This window comes from Pristiophorus japonicus, chromosome X, assembly GCF_044704955.1.
Source record: "Pristiophorus japonicus isolate sPriJap1 chromosome X, sPriJap1.hap1, whole genome shotgun sequence".
NCBI classification, from domain to species: domain Eukaryota; kingdom Metazoa; phylum Chordata; class Chondrichthyes; family Pristiophoridae; genus Pristiophorus; species Pristiophorus japonicus.
Genome location: NC_092010.1, coordinates 28,524,214 through 28,546,174, shown reverse-complemented (window position 1 = coordinate 28,546,174; position 21,961 = coordinate 28,524,214). Strand labels below are relative to the sequence as shown.

The 21,961-nt window shown below is 48.9% G+C and overlaps 1 protein-coding gene across 6 annotated transcripts in view; it reads right to left on the bottom strand.

Annotated features, from left to right (window-relative positions):
• Nucleotides 1–21,961, bottom strand: part of LOC139240935 (RNA-binding motif, single-stranded-interacting protein 2-like) — a 670,592-nt gene that overhangs the window by 44,767 nt on the left and 603,864 nt on the right. For all 6 annotated transcript variants that reach the window (XM_070869478.1, XM_070869483.1, XM_070869481.1 and 3 more), the window contains exons 6-9: nucleotides 8,409–8,488; nucleotides 8,076–8,185; nucleotides 4,610–4,656; nucleotides 3,812–3,905 (exon numbers count right to left, since the gene is read on the bottom strand). In XM_070869478.1, the coding sequence (XP_070725579.1) occupies nucleotides 3,812–3,905; nucleotides 4,610–4,656; nucleotides 8,076–8,185; nucleotides 8,409–8,488 (331 nt within the window). The remainder of the gene's footprint in view (nucleotides 1–3,811; nucleotides 3,906–4,609; nucleotides 4,657–8,075; nucleotides 8,186–8,408; nucleotides 8,489–21,961) is intronic.

Sequence of the window (21,961 nt, the reverse complement as noted above, 5' to 3'; positions counted from 1 at the left end):
CTTGCTTCATAGGTCTTGAGTTTCAGGAGTTCATGAAACTCAATGGTATTAGACATGTGAGATCAGCTCCATTCAAACCTGCTTCTAATGGTCAAACAGAACATGCTGTTCAAACGATCAAGCAAAGTATGAAACGTGTAACTCAGGGCTCACTGCAGACTCGTTTGTCATGTATATAGCTCAGCTGCAGGACAAGACCTCATACGCTTACTGGGGTTTCCCCTGCTGAACTACTGATGAAGAGAAATCTCAAGACCAGGCTTTCTCGTGTTCATCCTGATTTGAAAACAGATGTCAAAGTCAGCAATGGTATCATGATCGTGCTGCTGTGTCACGTGACATCTCTGTCAACGATCCGGTTTATGTACTGAACTATGGTCAAGGTCCAAAGTGGATCACCGGCACTGTTACAGCCAAGGAGGGTAACAGAGTGTTTATTGTCGTGCTCAAGAATGGGCAACCATGCAGGAAACATGTTGATCAGGTGAAACTGTGGCACGCAGATGAACTGGAACCGTTTGAGGAAGATGTAGTCAGTGACCAACCAACCAACGTTCACTCATCAGAGGACTCTGCTGTCATTACTGACTCTGAACCTTCAGTCTCTGATGTGGTCAGGACCACTCCCATCAGATCGGCTACTCAGTCTTCAGTCACAACTGACTCAGAACACTCGCCCAGAACTAAAGTTGAACTGAGGCGATCAACTCCTGAACGGAACATCTCAGACCGTCTTAATTTGGAAAGAGACTGATATTAAGATCTTGAAAGGGGGATGTTGGTATGTATTGATGCTTGGCGTCACCAGACACCAGAAGGCGCCACTGTCGGAGGTCATCGGACTGTATGCGCGTGTGCGCGGTCACTGGTATATAAGCGCGGGTACTTTGTCACGCAGGTACTTTGGGCGTGAATAAAGTTGGATCAGGTTTACACCTGAGGCAGTTTACAGTAACAAGACTCTTGAGTCATTGCACAAAGTTTGACAACGAGCCACATAAGGAGATATTCGGGCAGGTGGCCAAAAGCTTGGTCAAAGAGGTAGGTTTTAAGGAGCGTCTTAAAGGAGGAAAGGGAGGTGGAGGGGCAGAGAGGTTTAGGGAGGAGTTTAGGGTCCAGGTAGCTGAAGGCACAGCCGCCAATGTTGGGGCGATTAAAATCGGGGATGCACAAGAGGCCAGAACTGGAGGAGCTCAGAGATCTTGGAGGATACCTGTTCATCATCTGCCAACACATATATCCAACACGGAGCAAGAAAGGGAAGTGAAACATCGATTTAGCTTTAAAATACAGATTGAGAGGTGATCGTTACTCTGGTTGATGTGTAATTGTGTCCAACATTATCAAGTGCCCCACGTGAGCTTTGATATCAATTTGTGGCTTAAGGTAATGGTTGCACATAAGAATTTTTAGGAACAGGGACCAGCCCCACCCTTTCAGAGATTAACCCCACCTTTTCACCATATCCCTCACTCCGTTCTCGCTTGTTATATTGTAAGAAAGAATGAAAAACTTGCATTTCTATCGCGCCTTTCACGACCACCGGACGTCTCAAAGCACTTTACAGCCAATGAAGTACTTTTGGAGTGGAGGCACGGTTATAATGTGGGAAACGCGGCAGCCAATTTGCGCACAGCAAGCTCCCACACACAGCAATGTGATAATGACCAGATAATGTGTTGCTTCAGTGATGTTGATTGAGGGATAAATATTGGCCCCAGGACACCGGGGATAACTCCCCTGCTCTTCTTCGAAATAGTGCCACGGGATCTTTTACATCCACCTGAGAGAGCAGACGGGGCCTCAGTTTAACGTCTCATCCAAAAGACGGCACCTCCGACAGTGCAGCACTCCCTCAGCACTGCACTGGGAGTGTCAGCCTAGATTTATGTGCTCAAGTCGGACTTGAACCCACAACCTTCTAACTCAGAGACAAGAGTGCTGCCCACTGAGCCACAGAAGTCTTCTCTGGTAAATCTGGATGAACACTTCACTAGACTTCTCTTCTAACTCTTGTTAAACTTGTCCTCCCTTGGATTTGAACCCTCTGCTGTCACTGTGGGTTGGGATGGGATGGGATGGGATGGGATGGGATGGGATGGGATGGGATGGGATGGGATGGGATGGGATGGGATGGGATGGGATGGGATGGATACACACGGAGCAGCAATCAATGGGGAGTGGGAAATATAGAACTGCAACCGAGTAGGTCAGTAAAATCCTATTTCAGCCAAGTTCTCATGTGCAGCGGAGAAGAGGCTGGATTTAAAACCATTGACACTTAAGATAAAAAAACTTGCATTTCAACGAAACAGAACGTGTAATCGTTTTTCCCTCTCTGCACATCAAAGAAAATTTACTGTGTGAAGGGTGCTCTGAGAGATTTGAGAGTTGGAATAAGGCACTATATTAATGCAAAATCTTTTTCTCAGGTTTCCTGTCCACCATATTAACCCAGCGAAAGGTGTTTGGTACAGGTCAGGCGTATGGGGGAGCAAAAGAAAAGAAATAGAGGAGGGGAAAAAAAACTCAATTAGGAAGGATAGCTTCATAAAACAACACAGCAATAAAGGTTGAGAGATGTTTTATAGGGTAAATTTCTCCAATTGTACCAATTCCCAATAGGAAATATTGGTTGTGGTCGAGCAGTTGAGTGAATCATAAAATAAATCTGCGGCGAGTGGATTTCCCATTACTGTTAATGCCTCTCTCAATTCGTGTGCAGGAGAAGAGAGAAAGCTTGAAGCAAGCACTCGCCCACATCTAGCCTCCAACAGCGTCATGTTGAAATCTAGGCTGACACTGCAGTGCAGTACTGAGGCAGTGCTGCATTGTTGGAGGTGCCGACAATGCAGCTCGCTACAATGTTCAACCTCCTGCACTAGGGTTGCCATCTCTGGTTGGGCGTATTCCTGGAGGTTGCAGCACATGACCTCCCATCTCGAACTGCCCCGCCCACACACTCCCGCCATTGGTCCATCCTACACACAGCCTTCCGATGGCCTTCTTTCGGATGAGATGCTAAACCGAGAGGCCCACTTGCCTGCTCCATTAGATGTGAAAGACCCCAGGGCCCGATTCAAAGACGAGCAGTGCATTCTCCAAGTGTTCTGGACATGTTCTTCCTTTCATGTGTTTCTCCATTGCAATGCTCCTCCAATGCTCTTCCCACATTACATCAGTGACTACACTCCAAAAGCACTTCATTGACTGTGAAGCGCTTTGGGACGTCCGGTGGTTGTGAAAGGCGCTATATCAATGCAAGTCTTTTTTTTATTGTTCCTTTCTAACCCATTCATTCACAGAAGCTCAAAACAGTGGACCTTTTTTAAAAAAAGTCTATGAACCCAAACTCAATAATGAAGACTTGCCTCACCTTCTCTCCTACAATGCACTCGGGTTGCCATCTCTGGTTGGGCATATTCCTGGAGGTTGCGTCACATGACCTTCCACCTCAAACCGCCCCACCCCCACACTCCCGCCTTTGGTCCATCCTACATTGCCAGTGCCCACACTGCCATCCGACAGCCAATTGGAAAGCGAAGAGACCCTTTGTTAACCCGATTGGAAGACTCTTGACTAACAGTCAAGCAGCAATTTTTTCCAATCTTCAATATTTAGGGAGCTAATAAATCAAAGAGAATGGAATGGCCCTGTGATTTTTCTCCTGGGTTTGCTTGCAGGAGATTAATCTTCAATTCCTGGAGACTCCAGGACAATGCTGGAGAGTTGGCAATCCTACCTGCACTTGAGGCCTGAGGCCTTCACTTAGAATTCATCGGGTGTTGTGGGGTAATCTCCAAGCACTCACCTGATATGAGGACACGGGAGAGGTGATGTATGGTGAAATGGATGTCTGTGCGATCATCCTGTTTGGAGCAATACTGTACGGGCTGGAATAAAATCTAGAGCAAGAGAGGACACAGATAGACTTTACGCATCGTTAACCACTTATTTCGTTTAACGCTCCACTATTGTTCCCTTGTCCTTGTTTCTTCCCATTTCCACTCTAATCCTGCTTGATTACAACCATGGGAAGCCCTGCCCCACAGATACTATGCGAATCCCAATGATACCGTCTCTTGTTTAATGCATGCTTCAAAGGTGCAGGAAGGAATAGCACCTTCTTTCCAAAGACGCCCCAAGGAAACAAGGAAATCCCTGTAAATTGTAAAAAGTGGCAGGAACCTGCCGATCCCTTGTTCCTGACCTCTGCACCTGGGGAACTGGGCACTCCACGAGGGCAAAGGTCTCCAAAAGTCACCCGTGGCCATCACGGCCCACGCAGGAATGAGTCACTTGGGTGAGGAACTGGAGGGCAGTCGGTCGCCATGGAGCTAAACCCCAACAGGAGTCATCACCTTCAGGAGAAGAGGGGGCAGATCTAGAAAGAAGAGAAATCCTTTCTTCTGCTGTGATCAAAAAGGATCGCCTCAGAGGCCCTGGGTTTTCGGGTGGCGGAAGTCGATCATGGGGAGCGGGAGCCAGTTGCTTATTCTCCCGCTTAGCCAGGGGAATAGGTGGTGCTGGGGTTAAGGCATCGAAAGAGATGGGAGAACTTTAAAACTACATCGGAAGAAACTATCACGGATGAGGCTAAACTACTTACTCATTTTGCAGAGCAGTCGTTGGGTCATAGGTCAGTGTCATTCCACCCTGCGGGGAAAAATGAACAATGTATTACGGTATAATGTATTTATTATCACAGCGCCATTTTAACAGTCATCTCACTGACAATGAACAACCACCCTAAGAGCACAAGAAAGAAAATGGAATGAGTAAAGGCCATTTGGCCCATCCTTCCACAGACTCTAAACAGTCTAACCTCGCATAGACTCTACCCCACCGACTTAATCTCCTTCCACAACCGCTGCATAATCTATCCATGAGTCACCTAGTTGATCTTCTGAGGGAAAATTGTGCACAAATAGCCCGTAATCCCGAACAGTAATTAAGCAAAACTCCTGGATATTTATATCCACATCGCCGCTATTCAACCCTAACCTACTGTCAGTTGACACCCTCAGAGTCCAGGCACGTAGAAACCTTGTTGTGCCATGGTGTCTTTGATTATCTTTCTCCATCCTTAAAACTATTCCCAAACATTGTGAATCTTTCATAAGCATGTCAACCAGAAGTGAAATATAACACAAGGGTCATGGAATGGGAAAGATATGTTTGCATTATGCATGTGCTCCAAGTTATTTATTTCGTAATGCAAACACATGTGGACAATGTGACCTGATTTAAGTACGTGTGTGTGCTGCATGTTCTGGTATCACCGTCACCACCGATGTTTTGCAACCGCATTCGTTTCCTTGCTGAAGGGATTGACTGATGCGAGAGTCCCGGGCCAGGCTTGTGTTCCCTTGAGTATAGAAGATTAAGGGGTGATCTAATTGAGGTGTTTCAGATGATTACAGGAGTTGATAGGGTAGATCGAGAGAAGCAGTTTCCTCTGGAGGGGGAGTCCAGAACAAGGGGGTGTAACTTTAAAATTAAGAGGTGGGGTTCAGGGGTGATGTCAGGAAGCACTTCTTCACACAAAGGGTCGTGGGAATCTGGAACTCTCTCCCTGAAAATGCTGTTGAGACTGGGGGGTCAATTCAACATTTTAAAACTGAAATTGATGGATTTTAGATAGGCAAGGATATGAAGGGTTGTGGAACCAAGGCGGGTAGATAGATTTATGATACAGATCAGCCATGATCTGACTGAATGGCGGAACAGGCTTGAGGGGCTGAAGGGCCTCCTCATGTACCGTTCCACGAGACCGAGTCGCCCTCTGGTACCTCACACAGCTGGCCCATTCTTCATGTGTGAGCCTAGACAGTGAGTACAGGCTATTCCGCCATGGATGATATCACACCTAAGTTGGATTGTCTCTTCATTCATTGAGCACTTCCGAGCAGGGGTCACCGGTTGGCGATCAGGAGCAGGGAGACTTGTTGACTTCCACTTGCTTCCTCATCTTCCCTGGTCACTGAAGCCAATAACTGCACCTGAAAGCAATCACCAAACTCAACGCAGGCCAGAGATCCTAAACTGGGACCCTTGTGATCGATAAGGGAATAAGGGACTATGGGGAGCGGGCAGGGAAGTGGAGCTGAGTCCATGATCGGATCAGCCATGATCGTATTAAATGGCGGAGCAGGCTCAAGGGGCCGAATGGCCTACTCCTGTTCCTATTTCTTATGTAGTACCACACTGGGCGGTCCAGTCACCCATGAGCCTCTGCGAGAACTCCTTGCATTTTGGATCTTGTTAGGGAGACAACATTTATATAGCGCCTTTAACATAGTAAAACATCCCAAGGCGCTTCACAGGAGCGATTATTAAACAAAACCTGACACTGAGCCACACAAGGAGAGATTAGGGCAGGTGACCAAACACTTGGTCAAAGAGGTAGGTTTTAAGGAGTGTCTTGAAGGAGTAAAGAGAGGTAGAGAGGCAGAGAGGTTTAGGGAGGGAGTTCCAGAGCTTGGGGCCCAGGCAACAGAACGTACGGCCACCGATGGTGGAGCGATTATAATCAGGGATGCTCAAGAGGGCAGAATTAGAGGAGCGCAGACATCTCGGGGGATTGTGGGGCTGGAGGAGATTGCAGAGATAGGGAGGGACGAGGGCCATGGAGGGATTTGAAAACAAGGATGAGAATTTTGAAAACGGCGCGTTGCTTAACCGGGAGCCAATGTCGGTCAGCGAGCACAGGGGCTGATGGGTGAGCGGGACTTGGTGCGAGTTAGGACATGGGCAGCCGAGTTTTGGATCACCTCAAGTTTACTGAGGGTAGAACGTGGGAGGCCAGCCAGGAGTGCGTTGGAATAGTCAAGTCTAGAGGTAACAATGGCATGGATGAGGGCTTCAGCAGCGGATGAGCTGAGGCAAGAGTGGAGACAGGCGATGTTACGGAGGTGGAAATAGGCGGTCTTAGTTATGCTGCGGATATTTGGTTGAAAGCTCATTTCAGGGTCAAATATGACACCAGTGTTGCAAACAGTCTGGTTCAGCCTCAGACAGGAGTTGGGGAGAGGGATGGAGTAGGTGTCTGGGGAACGGAGTTTGTGGCGGGGACCGAAAACAATGGCTTCGGTCTTCCCAATATTTAATTGGAGAAAATTTCTGCTCATCCAGAACTGGATGTCGGACAAGCAGTCTGACAATTCAGAGACCGTGGAGGGGTTGAGAGAAGTGGTGGTGAGGTAGAGCTGGGTGTCGTCAGCGTACATGTGGAAACTGACGCTGTGTTTTCGGATGATGTCACTAAGGGGCAACATGTAGATGAGAAATAGGAGGGGGCCAAGGATAGATCCTTGGGGGACACCAGAGGTAACGATGAGGGGGCGGGAAGAGAAGCCGTTGCAGGTGATTCTCTGTCTACGATTAGATAGATAAGAATGGGACCAGGCGAGTGCAGTCCCACCCAGTTGGACGATGGGGGAGAGGCGTTGGAGGAGGGTGGAGTGGTCAACCGTATCAAAGGCTGCAGACAGGTCGAGAAGAACAAGGAGGGATAGTTTACCTTTGTCACAGTCACAAAGGATGTCATTTGTGACTTTGATGAGAGCCGTTTCGGTACTGTGGCAGGCGCGGAAACTGGTTTTGGAGGGATTCAGAGAGGTAGAGAGGCAGAGAGGGTTAGGCAGGGAATTCCAGAGCTTAGGCACGGCCACCGAAGGTGGAGCAATTACAATTGGGGCTGTGCAAGAGGCCAGAATTGGAGGAGCGCAGATATCTCGCGAGGGTTGTGGGGCTGGAGGAGATTACAGCGATTGGGAGGGGAGGCCACGGAGTGATTTGAACACAAGGGGTGGGAATTTTAAAATCGAGGTGGTGCTGGACCAGGGAGCCAATGTCGGTCAGCGCGCGCAGTGGGTGATGGGGGAAACGGGACTTGGTGCGAGTTAGGACACGGGCAGAAGAGGTTTGGAATGAGCTCAAGTTTACGGAGGGCGGGGAGGCCTGCCCAGGAGCAGGCGAGACTGCATTCTCCTTGGGGGTTTGCCCGTTTCTACAGTTGCCACTCACCGCCTTTGAAGTGTAAGTAACAGACACAACAGCAACCCGCTCCTTACCGGCTCCCCATCTCTGGGCCAAGCTCTGCCGTTCTGCAGGTACTTGTTCTGATTCTGCCGTTTTTTCTGTCCACCATCAGCAAATTTACACAGCAGCGGTTCCGAGGGAGCTACGACAACAGAAAAACACCAACATGTCGGAGAAGGGTGGCACTCAGGCCCGATCCAAGAACTCTCCACCCCTGCCCGCCCCTTCCTTATTTTACACATTAACCCACATCGTCCCGCTTTGCCCCATTATCGTCAATAATATCTTCGCCTCGCTTCCCCAACCGTCACCTTTTAAAGAGCACGAAGAAGGGGGGGGAAAGGTTCAAGATAAAATGTACTCACCCGGAACTCCTGGCTGCAGCTTAATGAATTTACCATTGAAATGAGCGATGATGGCTTCGCATTTCTCTGTTGATTCCATCCTACAAGAAGAAGAATCCAACGGTGCAAGGTTAAACAAGACTAATTGATCCGTGCCTTTGCTACCTCCAGACTTGACTATTCCAACGCACTCCTGGCTGGCCACCCACATTCTACCCTACATAAACTAGAGGTGATCCAAAACTCGGCTGCCCCGTGTCCTAACCCGCACCAAGTCCCGCTCACCCATCACCCCCTGTGCTCGCTGACCGACATTGGCTCCCGGTTAAGCAACGCCTCGATTTCAAAATTCTCATCCTTGTTTACAAATCCCTCCATGGCCCTCGCCCCCTCCCTATCTCTGTAATCCCTCCCTATCCCTACCTCCAGCCCCACAACCCCCCCGAGATGTCTGCGCTCCTCGAATTCTGCCCTCCTGAGCATCCCTGATTATAACTGCTCACCATCGGTGGCCGTGCCTTCTGTTGCCTTGGCCCCAGGCTCTGGAACTCCCTCCCTAAACCTCTCTGCCTCTCTTTCCTCCTTTCAGACGCTCCCTAAAACCGACCTCTTTGACCAAGTTTTTGGTCACCTGTGTTCGTTTCTTCTTATGTGGCTCGGTGTCAAATTTATTTGTTTTGTATTAAAACACTGCTGTGAAGCACCTTGGGATAGTTTACTATTTTAAAGGCGCTATATAAATAAAAGTTGTTGTTGTTGTCAAGAGGTGCCTCATGGAGGCTAGGATGGAGAAGCTAGATCGTCTTAAAGGCCTTAAAAATAGATACTTTCTCCCCAACAAGGTGTGCCATGCCTGCTGGCTGTCAGGGCTCCATGTGAAGGGAGTTTAGACAGTCTCGACCCGGGCTCCAATGGACTTGGGCCCATAGCACAAACTGCACATAATCCAGGCCGCCACTCCCAGTGCCAGTACTGAGGGAGTGCTGCACTGTCGGAGGTGCCGTTTTTCGGATGAGATGTTAAACTGAGGCCCCCGTCTGCTCGCTCAGCAAAGATCCCATGCAACTATTTCGAAGAAGAGCAGGGAATTTGTCCCTGGTGTCCTGGCCAATATTTATCTCTCAACTAACCTCACCAAAACAGATCATCTCGTCTTTTATCGCATCGCTGTTTTGTGGGAGCTTGCTGTGCGCCAATTGGCTGCTGCGTTTCCCACATGACAACAGTGACTACACTCCAAAAGTACTTCATTGGCTGTAAAGCGCTTTGGGACGTCCTGAGGTCGTGCAAGGCGCTATAGAAATGCAAGTTCCTTCTTATCGCCAAGGGTGAACATGTCGTGTGAATAATCCTCTCGCAAAAGCAGACTGAAAAAAAGTAATTTTGCTCCCACTAAATGAAATGATCTTCATAGAATCATGGCTTGATACAGCACAGAAAGAGGCCCACCGTGCCTGTGCTGGCTCTTTGAAAGACCTATCGATTAGTCGCACTTGCCCACTCTTTCCCCATAGCCCTGCAAACCTTTCCACTTCGAGTACTTATCCAAAACCCTTTTGAATGTTACTATTGAATCTGCTTCCACCGCCCTTTCAGGCAGTGTGTTCCAGATCATCACAACTCGCTGCGTAAAATAATGTTTCCTCATCTCCCCCTCTGGCTCTTTTGCCAATTACCTTAAATCTTTGTCCTCTGGTTATCAATCTTTCTGGCAATGGAAACAGCTTCTCTTTAGTTACTCAATTGAAACCCTTCAAGATTTTAAATACTTCGATCAAATCTCCTCAGCCTTCTCTACTCCAAGGAGAACCGTCCAGTCTCCAGTCTCTCCTTGGATAGAGTAAAGAGAGCTTTCGAATGACACATGCTTGCGACACTTGGACCCAGGGGTGCTGATGCTGGCACTGGGTGACAAAAGTCTGCCGCTGTCTTTCTGAGCACAGAGTTTCACCAGAAACCGACTCAAACAGCGCACTGTCCAAAAGCGACACAACGCATCAAATACACCTTCTGCTTTTAACACAACATTGATCTCTGCTCCATTTTGAGACACTGGCCCCGGAATTCCTGGGGGGTGAAGAGGGCACAAGTTGAACTTCTGCCCCAGGGGCCCGCAAGAATACGGGCCGGATTTCAACCAGACCTTTGATATTCTGGTCAGGGGGACGGTGGGCGGATCTCCCTCCTACATCATTAGGGGAGTGTCGGGGGGACGGGGGGTGGGGGGGAGATCCCGAGAAATTCCTGCCTTTATGCTCTTGAAAGGCCTGAGCAGATCTCACATCGGTAGAGACCTGGTAGGAGTCCCTTTAAGGCCCTCTATAGGGCCCAATTCTTTACTTAAGTAGAGATAATCTATCCTGGAGGGAACTGAATACCTCCTCTTGTCGGAGTGGCTCCAATGGGAGCCAAAGAGTTCAAATGTTTCGAGGTCTATCTTCCTTACTTACCCCAGGATATACAGACCTATCTCCCTTACTTACCCCAGGATATACAGACCTATCTCCCTTACTTGCCCCAGGATATACAGACTCATCTTCCTTACTTACCCCAGGATATACAGACCTATCTCCCTTACTTACCCCAGGATATACAGACCTATCTCCCTTACTTACCCCAGGATATACAGACCTATCTCCCTTACTTACCCCAGGATATACAGACCTATCTCCCTTACTTACCCCAGGATATACAGACCTATCTCCCTTACTTACCCCAGGATATACAGACCTATCTCCCTTACTTGCCCCAGGATATACAGACTCATCTCCCTTACTTACCCCAGGATATACAGACCTATCTCCCTTACTTACCCCAGGATATACAGACCGATCTTCCTTACTTGCCCCTGGATATACCAGGCCTATGTTCCTGGCACACAATCCACACAGCCCTCTCCTGAGCTTTGAAAGATAATCACATGATCACTGTGTTTTCTTAATGGTCAACTCAGACGTGCTGCTTACTTTGGCACCAGGTGAAGCCTGGGGCCTAAAGCAAACACTGGCCTTGTCAGAAGCCAGGATTAAAGCATATAATGCTTCAGGTTTATTGTGGGAATTAGATGTTCAGGAATTGTGTGATGATTGCACATTTCCTTGTGAGGTTTACATTATTTTTCTCGGAGGTGGTTACCGATACTGATGTGAAACACAGAAGCTGCACTAAAGTATACAACAGACAGCAATAAACAGGAGATTTATTGGGCCATTAACACAAGCAAAATCCACCTTTATGACCTGCCATAATCTTAATTATACTTTATTTCCTTTGACAAAACCTTATTTTATGCTTTCCACATTCTGCTTTAATTCAATTCTTGTGCATTAATTTTAGTCCTATTTTAATCCTATCTTAAATACATCTATTTTTCCTCTGCTTTAGTGTCGCTGGGTTAGGGAGGGGGAAAAAACATCTACCGGGGCTCCCATTCCTGATCCCTAGCCAGTGACCCCTACTAGAAAATGCAGCTATGTGGGTGTCAGATGCCATCAGGATTGGGCTCGGTTGTGATGGCGGCCGTGGTCAAATAGTCAGTCACCATTCACTGGGCTCATACAGAAAGTTGGCCCAATTGGGGAAGGTGCCAGAGGGTACTCCAGCAAAACCCGGAGAGTAAAGAAGAGGAGAAAGGGACAGCATGTAGCCCGGATTTAGTTGTGGCTCAGTGGGCAGCACCCTTGACTCTGAGTCAGAAGGTTGTGGGTTCAAGTCCCAATCCAGGGACTTGAGCACATAAATCTAGACTGACACTCCCAGTGCAGTGCTGAGGGAGTGTTGCACTGTCGGAGGTGCCGTCTTTCAGATGAGATATTAAACCGAGGCCCCATCTGCTCTCTCAGGTGGATGTAAAAGATCCCACGGCAATATTTCGAAGAAGAGCAGGGGAGTTATCCCTGGTGTCCTGGGGCCAATATTTATCCCTCAAAAACAGATTATTTGGTCATTACCACATTGCTGCTTGTGGGAGCTTGCTGTGCACAAATTGGCTGCTGTGTTTCCCACATTACAACAGTAACTACACTTCAAAAGTACTTCATTGGCTGTAAAGCGCTTTGGGACGTCTGGTGGTTGTGAAAGGCGCTACAGAAATACAAGTCTTTCTTTCTATCTGGGCAAATACCAGCACATTTCATTATGCCTGTGAAAGTAGGCCTTATGAAAAGCATGTTACCGCAGTGGGTGAGCAATACAGCGCAAAGTGGTTGTAAGAATGAGGTGAGGAAGAGAGAATGTAGAGTTTCTGCCACATGGGGGGAAAAAACAAGACTAATCTCGCCCACGACACTGAGATCCAACAGTTCTGTTGTTGATGCCAAGGATGACTATAATTCATTTCTTCCTGCAGCGCACTTTCAATTGCGAGCTTTACACACGGCTGCAAGCGTAGCGTTAACCTGCAAGCTAGCCTGGATCTCTCCCTTCTGTCCCCCTCCTAATTACTCTCCTCTTGCCCCGAGGGTGCTGATTCACATTAGGGCAGGGTTCCACGGGCTCTGGTAACCCTCTAGCACCTCACCCAAGTGACCGGTCTGTAATGTCCTTACTCGACAGTATGAAACCACACGAGGCACATTCTGGGGACAAGGTCACTCTGTGACCTTAACTCTTTATTCACAGGACTCCAAAGATGATGACCCTGCGTGGGACCTCCCTTTTTATACCTGTGAGATCAGGTAAGGGGTGTCTCCCACAAGTCCACCCCTTGTGGTCAAGGTGTGCATCTAGGTTGAGTGTATGCAGTAATACAGTGGTGTTACATTGTGGTTACATACATGACACGGTCCACATCTGTGAGACAGTAAGTGTCAGCTATTATAGCCTATGAGTTAGAAGGTTGCGGGTTCAAGCCCCACTCCAAGAGACTCAAGCACATAATCGAGGCCGACACATCGGTTCAGTACTGAGGGAGTGCGGCACTGTTGGAGGTGCCGTCTTTCCAATGAGATGTTAAGCCCATTTGCCCGTTGAGGTGGGCGTAAAAGATCCCATGGCACCATTCGAAGAAGAACAGGGGGAGTTCTCCCCGGTGTCCTGGACAATATTCCTGCCTCAACCAACATTATTGAACGCTGATTAACTGGTCATTCATTTCATTGCTGGTGCAAAATGGCTGCCAGCTGCCAACAAAGTAGTAGTCACTGCCCTGCAATAGCATTTGAATGTGCTAGCAGTGTGGAAAAGGAATATTATTACTTATGTCGGCGTCTGTGTGAGCACTAAACTCATTTTGATGTGTGGTTGGACTGTTCCTGGAGTACTGAGCACAGTTCTGGTCTCCACATCACAAAAAGGAGGCACTGGAGAAGGTGCAAAAAAGATTTACGAGGGTGATACCAGAACTGAGAGGTTATGCCGATCAGGAAAGCTGGGGCTCGGAGTCATTGAGTACATTCAAGGCTGAGCTAGATAGATGTTTGGACTCTCGGGGAAGCAAGGGATATGGGGATCGGGCAGGAAAGTGGAGTTGAGGTCGAAGATCAGCCATGATCTTATTAAATGGCGGAGCAGGCTCGAGGGGTGAACTCCTGCTCCCAATTCTTATGTTCTTATTATGTTCTTAGCTCTGGAAAAGAGAAGGCTGAGGGGGTGACCCGACAGAGGTCTTTAAGATTAGAAAGTGGTTCGATAGGGTAGACGTAGAGAAGATGTTTCCACTTGTGGGGGAATCCAGAACTAGGGGCCATCAATATCAGATAGTCACTAATAAATCCAATGGGGAATTCAGGAGAAACTTCTTTACCCAGAGAGTGGTGAGAATGTGGAACTCGCTGCCACAGGGAGTGGTTGAGGCCAAAGCGTAGATGCATTTAAGGGGAAGCTGGATAAACACACGCGGGAGAAAGGAATAGAAGGATATGGTGATGGGGTGAGATGAAGAGGGGTGGGAGGGGGCTGGTGTGGAGCATAAACACCGGCACGGACCAGTTGGGCCCAATGGCCCGTTTCTGTGCCGTACATTCTCTGTCACATGCAGCCAGACAACGCGGCGGTTGGCAGTGCCCAGTGCCACCAGCAGCAGCCGTTTGCATTCGCCAGGGAAAGCACACTGCGTGCCACTTCATTTCCACTGTAAACGGGCGGTGACGTGAGGGGGTGTTGGCGCCAGCAAAGCTGAAATGGAAATGGAGCGGAAACTATTTTTTGTTGTTGCTCAAAAAAAAAACTGTGACAACCTTTGATGTTCAAAAGATTACACAGGAGAGGAACAAAAATAAATATCTCCGCGGATCATGTGGAAAAACAGGAAAGAAAGAGTTTGCACAAGTGCGTTGCGCACAGGTCAACCAGTCCCGATCCCAGGTTCCTCGTCGTTTCCATCACACTGTTGTTTCTGGCGCGAGGGAGCCAGGAGACAGGATTTAGGTTTTCCATTGTTTTTTGCTTCTCGATGTCTGCATTCTGATTGCTAAACTGCTGAGAGGGACAATTGCTGCCTGGCGGGGGGGGGGGGGGGGGCAAGAGGACAAGTAGAGGCTCCGCAGCCCTCGACAAGGAAGAAGTCAGGAGTAGAATGGACAGAGTGACCCTGGTCAGCTCAAGGGCAGGCTCGGCATTGGGAAGCGTAATGTGTTTGCTTCACGGGTTCTTGGCTTAAGAATTCAGAGCAACACATTGCTATTAAGAACGAGTTGGTTTATTAGCAAAAGGTTTAACAATCACACGACACATTAGCAGTTCATCCACCAGGCTCACGACCGCCTGCCTCAACGTGGATCCCCCGAACCCAACTGGCTGGGGTTTTATTGAGTCTTGTGAACATCACGTGACTGGCTGAGCCGCTCCCAACTCGACAGCTCGACCAATCTGTGAGCATGCTCACCAGTGCACCCATTGCAGCGAGTAACATAGAAAACCTCGAAGGGAGGAGGGGGAAGAAAGGGGGGGGGCGGGGTGGACAAATTTAAATGCAGACAAAATGGATGTGGGGGGGGGGGGAACATTTAATTACAGTAACTTGCACTGCCCATGATTTCCCAACATGGACAGACAGTGTGCAAAGTTTCCTCCTCAGCAGTGCAAACGACCAAGAGCATGCCCAACTTTGACAATTCTTACAGATTCTTGTCTTCTTCAATGGGTGGTGCAATGGTTCGAAGGAAATTGGATTCCTTTTTTGCCTCTCATCTCCCCAATGGAGTACAGTTCGACAGAACCAGCTGCCTCCTTTCACTCATGAATCAGCCAGCAGGGGGCATCACAGCAAAGCAACATGGTGCCCCAGTGTCTATGTGTACACACACACACACACACACACACACACACACACATGTGTTGCCCTACCCATGTACAATTGTAACATCCCAACTCCTGCCTCTACTCAGCTCAACTAACTCAGACTGGGGATTGACCCTGGGATCTTCTGGACTGTATGGCTCCGAAATATACCAAGCTATCCTTTGCCCCTTCGGCCATCTGGGGAACTGGGATCCTGCTATTTGACTATTTCTCTTACGAAAACTCAAAGAACAACACAGGCACATGCAGGGGGCCTGAGATGCAACGGAGTGATTTGAAAGATATTGGCCATGCTGTGACCACGTCAGTACACAAGGGGGCGGTATTGTGCCATCCACATCATAAGCCTGTCCTGTTTCAGTTTCAACCTCCTTTTCTGTGCCGGGGAGAGACTCTCAGGGAATTAAACATTCGCCTCCTTATCACTAATCACCACGAGGACGGATCCATTATCAGTCACCATTCCCCCAACAGGGAAAAAAGGCTTTCAAACTGATCCCAGGTCTCTGTTATTTTGCGCTTGAACTATCCTGAGCAGCATGGGTTGACAGCCCCTCATTTCCTGTCCCTCTCTCCACATCCCTTTTGGAGGGAGTGGTTTGCCAATATCAGGAGCGCATGATACAGGAAATAATGAGGCCAAGCTCATGCCACCACTGCATGGCACAGCCCAATGCCATGCCAACCTGCTGCACACCCTCCATCCACCTGGCATTAATCAATGTCCTGTAGTATTCTTGGATAGTGTAATGTATGTACCTGTGAGTATGCTCACAGGTTTGTAGAGCTGTTGGTCTGCGGTCTGGAGGAGTCCGTGTTACACGTTTATTTTGAATGTGCGAGGTTGCAGCCCCTCTTCCAATATTTGAAGGGGCTGCTCCTCAAATTCTGGCTGCACTTCAGTCCCACACTCCTGACCTTTGGGCACCTTGTGCGGAGGGGAGCCGGGCAGGTCGGAGGGTCTCCTCACAGGACTGCTCCTGGGCCTGGCCAAGGGTGCCATCAGCCGGTCCAGGCAGCGGGCGGTCGAGGGGGTCGTTCAGCCCGACTGCCTGCCTCTCTTCCGCGCCTACATCTGAGCCAGAGTGTCCCTGGAGATGGAGCACGCGGTGTCCACCGGTACACTCGCGGCCTTCCGCGAGAGGTGGGCGCCGGAGGGACTGGAGTGCATCATCACCCCCGGCAACCAAATTTTAATTTGAACCACTTGTCTAAAGTTTAATTTGTTTAAGTTTGTTGGTTTTAGTGCTCCCCCCTTTTAGCCAGGGGGCACTTGTATAATTTGTGTTTTTGGTGCCCTCAAAAAAAAAACAATGGGGTACTCGAAAAGTTTTTGGGGCACTTGTTTATTGTCTACACAAAAATAGTTGTCGAGCTGTTGAGTTGAGAGTGGCTTAGCCAGTCACGTGATGTTCACAAGACTCAATAAAACCCCAGCCAGTTGGGTTCGGGGGATCCACGATGAGGCAGGTGGTTGTGAGCCTGGTGGATGAACTGGTAATGTGTCGTGTGATTGTTAAACCTTTGCTAATGAACCAACTCGTTCTTAATAGCAATGTGTTGCTATGAATTCCTAAGCAGAGAACCCGTGAAGCAAATACATTACAGATCGTAAGAGAGATGTGTAAAAGGACCAGAAGACCAGCTTGGGCAGCAGTGTTGCCAACCCTCCAGGATTGGCCTGGAGTCTCCGGGAATTGAAGAATAATCTCCCGGACACTGCTGCCAGCAATCCAGGCGAACAATTATTGGGGGTGTTAAAATGTTTTTGCATTTTCTTTGAACACTTCTGTTTATTAATTATTGGTGATGGGGTAAACAAGGCTGACAGTCACGCGTCATCCAATTGGGTAATGAATAGTCATTTTGCTTTCTGATTGGCCATGGGAAAGCGGGGCCCCCGCGAAGATGGACGGGTTGGGCGAACAATGGCGGGGGTGTAGAGACGTGAGGTCATGTGATGAAACCTCCAGGAATGTACCCAAGCTGAGGTGGAGACAGGCAATAGACTCTGCTCAGTGACTCAGAATACAAGAGCAGGGAGGTTATGCTCGAACTGTATAAAACACTAGTTAGACCACAGCTGGAGTAGCGTGCAGTTCTGGTCACCACATTACAGGAAGGATGTGATTGCACGAGAGAGGTTACAGAGGAGATTTACGAGGCTGTTAACAGGACTGGAGAATTTTAGCAATGAGGAACGATTGGATAGGCTGGGTTTGTTTTCTTTGGAACAGAGGAGGCTGAGGGGAGACCTTATTGAGGTGTATAAAATTATGAAGGGCCTAGATAGAGTGGATAGGAAGGATCTATTTCCCTTAGCATAGGAGTCAACAACCAGAGGGACATAGATTTAAAGTAATTGATTTGAGGAGAAGTTCCTTCATGCCGGTGTTTATGCTCCACTCGAGCCTCCTCCCGTCTTTCCTCATCTAACTCTATCAGCATAACCCTCTATTCCCTTCTCCCCCATATACTTGTCTAGTCTCCCGTTAAATGCATCGATATTATTCGCTTCAACCACTCCCTGTGGCAGCGAGTTCCACATTCTCACCACTCTCTGGGTAAAGAAGTTTCTTCTGAATTCCCGATTGGATTTCTTGGTGACTATCTTATATTGATGGCCTCTAGTTATGCTCTTCCCCACAAGTGAAAACATTCTCTCTGTATCCACTCTATCAAAACCTTTCATCATTTTAAAATACCTCTATTAGGTCACCCCTCAGCCTTCTTTTTTCAAGAAAAAAAAGACCCAGCCTGTTCACCGTTTCCTGATATGTGTACCCTCGCATTTCTGGTATCATTTAGGGGGATGGGGGAAGTTGGAGCGGGCGTCACTTTTCTATGTCAGTTAAGATTTCTGAATTAATGCGATGATCATTTGAATTATAGAATCATAGAATCTTAAAGCACAGGAGGTGGTTATTCGGCCTATCATGCCTTTGAAAGAGTTAGTCTCGCTCCCCCGCTCCTTCCCCACAGCCCTGAAAATGTTTTCCCCTTCAAGTACGTATCTAATTCACTTTTGAAAGTTACTATTGAATCTGCTCCCACCGCCCTTTCCGGCAGCGCGTTCCTGATCACAACAACTCGCTGCGTAAACACATTCTCCATCATCTCCCCCTCTGGCACTTCTCTGCCAATTATCTTAAATCTGTGTCCTCTGGTTACTGACCCTCCTGGGAACAGTTTCTCTCTGTCTACGCTATCAAAACTGTTCATGATGTTGAACACCTCTATTTAATCTCCCCTTAACCTTCTCTGCTCTAAGGAGAACAATCCCTGCTTCTCCAGTCTCCCCACATAACTGAAGTCCCTCCTCCCTGGTTTTTGCACTGATGACTTGAAGTGACATTACTCCCTGAAACCTGGCTGAATAGCCCGAGTGGTTTCTATAGTGACAGTGCCCTTTGTTATTGTTAACCCTAATAAGACGCGAGTTGAATGATCAACCAAAATTCTTACTTTGTTCCCAGCCATATCATCAGATGTAGCAGTTACTGATTGACCACCCAATGGAATGCCGTGATTCACACACAAACAAATGTCTTTGTTTTACCCAAGGGCACCAGTTTCACTGAGAGCTGACACGCTGCAGGAGACACCCACAAAGCTAGGGGAGTTCTCAGCCAATGAAAACCGCTTCTTTTCTTTTTTGAAAAGTTGATCTCATTTCTAAAATGGACGGTGGGATCAGGGAAAATGTGGAGCAGAAATCCCGACATTTTAAACTCAAAGACAAAAAAAAGCTTGAGGCGTGGAAGGTTGAGTATGTCGCGGGTTACTGTTCCAGTAATAAAGCTACTCTTGGTGTTTGAGTACTTTTTTGAGTGTAATATTAGTGTCCCTAAAAAAACCAGGGTGACGGAATTTCCCCATGACCTGTTGGCAGGCTAACGCATTCAAAATGATCCTCAATTTTAACATGCGCACCAGACCTTCTGAATACTTTCTGCAAACTTCTTCAGGAAATATAATCAAATATGTGTCAGCTGTGGCTCAGTGGGCAGCACCCTCGCCTCTGAGTCAGAAGGTTGTGGGTTCAAGTCCCACTCCAGGGATTTGAGCACATAAATCCAGGCTGACACTCCCAGTGCAGTGTTGAGGGAGTGCTGCACTGTCGGAGGTGTGGTCTTTCAGATGAGACATTAAACCGAGGCCCCGTCTGCTCTCTCTGGTGGACGTAAAAGATCCCATGGCATTATAACGAAGAAGAGCAGGGGGAGTTCTCCCAGGTGTCCTGGGCCAATATTTATCCCTCAATCGACATCACAAAAAACAGATTATCTGGTCATTATCACATTGCTGTTTGTGGGAGTTTGCAGCAGGTGCATGGGAACACCACCACCTCCACGTTCCCCTCAAAGTCACACACCATCCCGACTTGGAAATATATCGGCCGTTCCTTCATCGTCGCTGGGTCACAATCCTGGAACTCCCTCCCAAACCGCACTGCGGGAGCACCTTCACCACACGGACTGCAGCGGTTGAAGAAGGCAGCTCACCACCACCTTCTCGAGGGCGATTTGGGATGGGCAATATGGAGATGCGCAGTGCCCCGTTACCGATCGGGCGTGATATTCACTCTCGCCCTCTGCAGCATCGCCGGGTGTCAACAATGGCAGCTGCAGGAGGGGTTGTCACCTGGGCTGGCCGCTTGGGGAGCGCTAATTAAAGACAGTGGGGGGGTCAGGTCGGGCAAACTTTATTACTGGCACCAGTCTGGGGCCTTCGGATTGCTTTTCACCGCTGATTTCTGTGTGATTGCTCAGCCCTCCACTCTCTGAGTGCTTGGGGCTGTAATGCTCGTAGCGCAGGTCCCGTGGCCCCACAGAGAGAACATTAGGATTGATTCAACCCATCATTGGCCCTTCCCTTTAAAGGAGAGAAGGAGCCTGTACAGACGGCAGCACTGCACTGTACATTGCTCAGAGCTCTGCCAACACCGCCCCTCTCGCACACTTTAGCGCTGTAAGGGAAGTGCTAACGCTTGATTGAGTGCGCTACTTCCCTCTTGGGAGTATTAAAGCGAAACTTCCCGGGAGCAAAAAATCACTTTCGCCCGGCGATATCTTTGCAATAATTCGAAAGTTAACGGCCAATTTCTAGCCCCCAACATCTCATCTGAAAGACGACAGCTCCATCAAGGCAGTACTCCCGCAGCACCGCACTGAAATGCTCGTCTTTACTTACGAAATAGAAATATGTGTTCCACATTTTAGTTATTCATCCACAGTGTCAATAAACCACCACAACAATAACTTGCATTTATACAGTGCCTTTAACGTAGGAAAACATCCCAAGGCGCTTCACAAGAGGAGGTATTTGGACAGCTGACCAAAAGCTTGGTCAATGAGGTAGGTTTTAAGGAGCGTCTTAAAGGAGGAGAGGTGGAGAGGCGGAGAGGTTTAGGGAGGGAATTCCAGAGGGCCTCGGCAGCTGAAGGCACCAATGGTGAAGTGATCGTAATCAGGAATGCTCAAGAGGTCAGAATTTGAGGAGCGCTGATATTTTGTGGGGGTGTGGGGGTGGGGGGGGGGGGGGGATGGGGGCCGCGGCGGGAGGGGGGCTAGTGGGGCTGAAGGAAATTACAGAGATAGGGAGGGGCGAGGCCATGTAGGGATTTGAAAACAAGGACGAGAATTTTAAAATCGAGGCGATCTTTAACCGGGAACCAATGTAGGTCCGTGAGCACAGGGGGTGATGTGTGAGCGGGACTTGGTGTGGATTAGGACACGGGACAGTGAGCACAGGGGGTGATGTGTGAGCGGGACTTGGTGTGGATTAGGACACGGGACAGCGAGCACAGGGGGTGATGGGTGAGCGGGACTTGGTGTGGATTAGGACACGGGACAGTGAGCACAGTGGGTGATGGGTGAGTGGGACTTGGTGTGAGTTAGGACACGGGACAGTGAGCACAGGGGGTGATGGGTGAGTGGGACTTGGTGTGAGTTAGGACACGGGACAGTGAGCACAGGGGGTGATGGGTGAGCGGGACTTGGTGTGGATTAGGACACGGGACAGCAAGCACAGGGGGTGATGGGTGAGCGGGACTTGGTGTGGATTAGGACACGGGGCAGTGAGCACAGGGGGTGATGTGTGAGCGGGACTTGGTGTGGATTAGGACACGGGACAGCGAGCACAGGGGGTGATGGGTGAGCGGGACTTGGTGTGGATTAGGACACGGGACAGCGAGCACAGGGGGTGATGGGTGAGCGGGACTTGGTGTGGATTAGGACACGGGGCAGTGAGCACAGCGGGTGATGGGTGAGTGGGACTTGGTGTGGATTAGGACACGGGGCAGTGAGCACATGGGGTGATGGGTGAGCGGGACT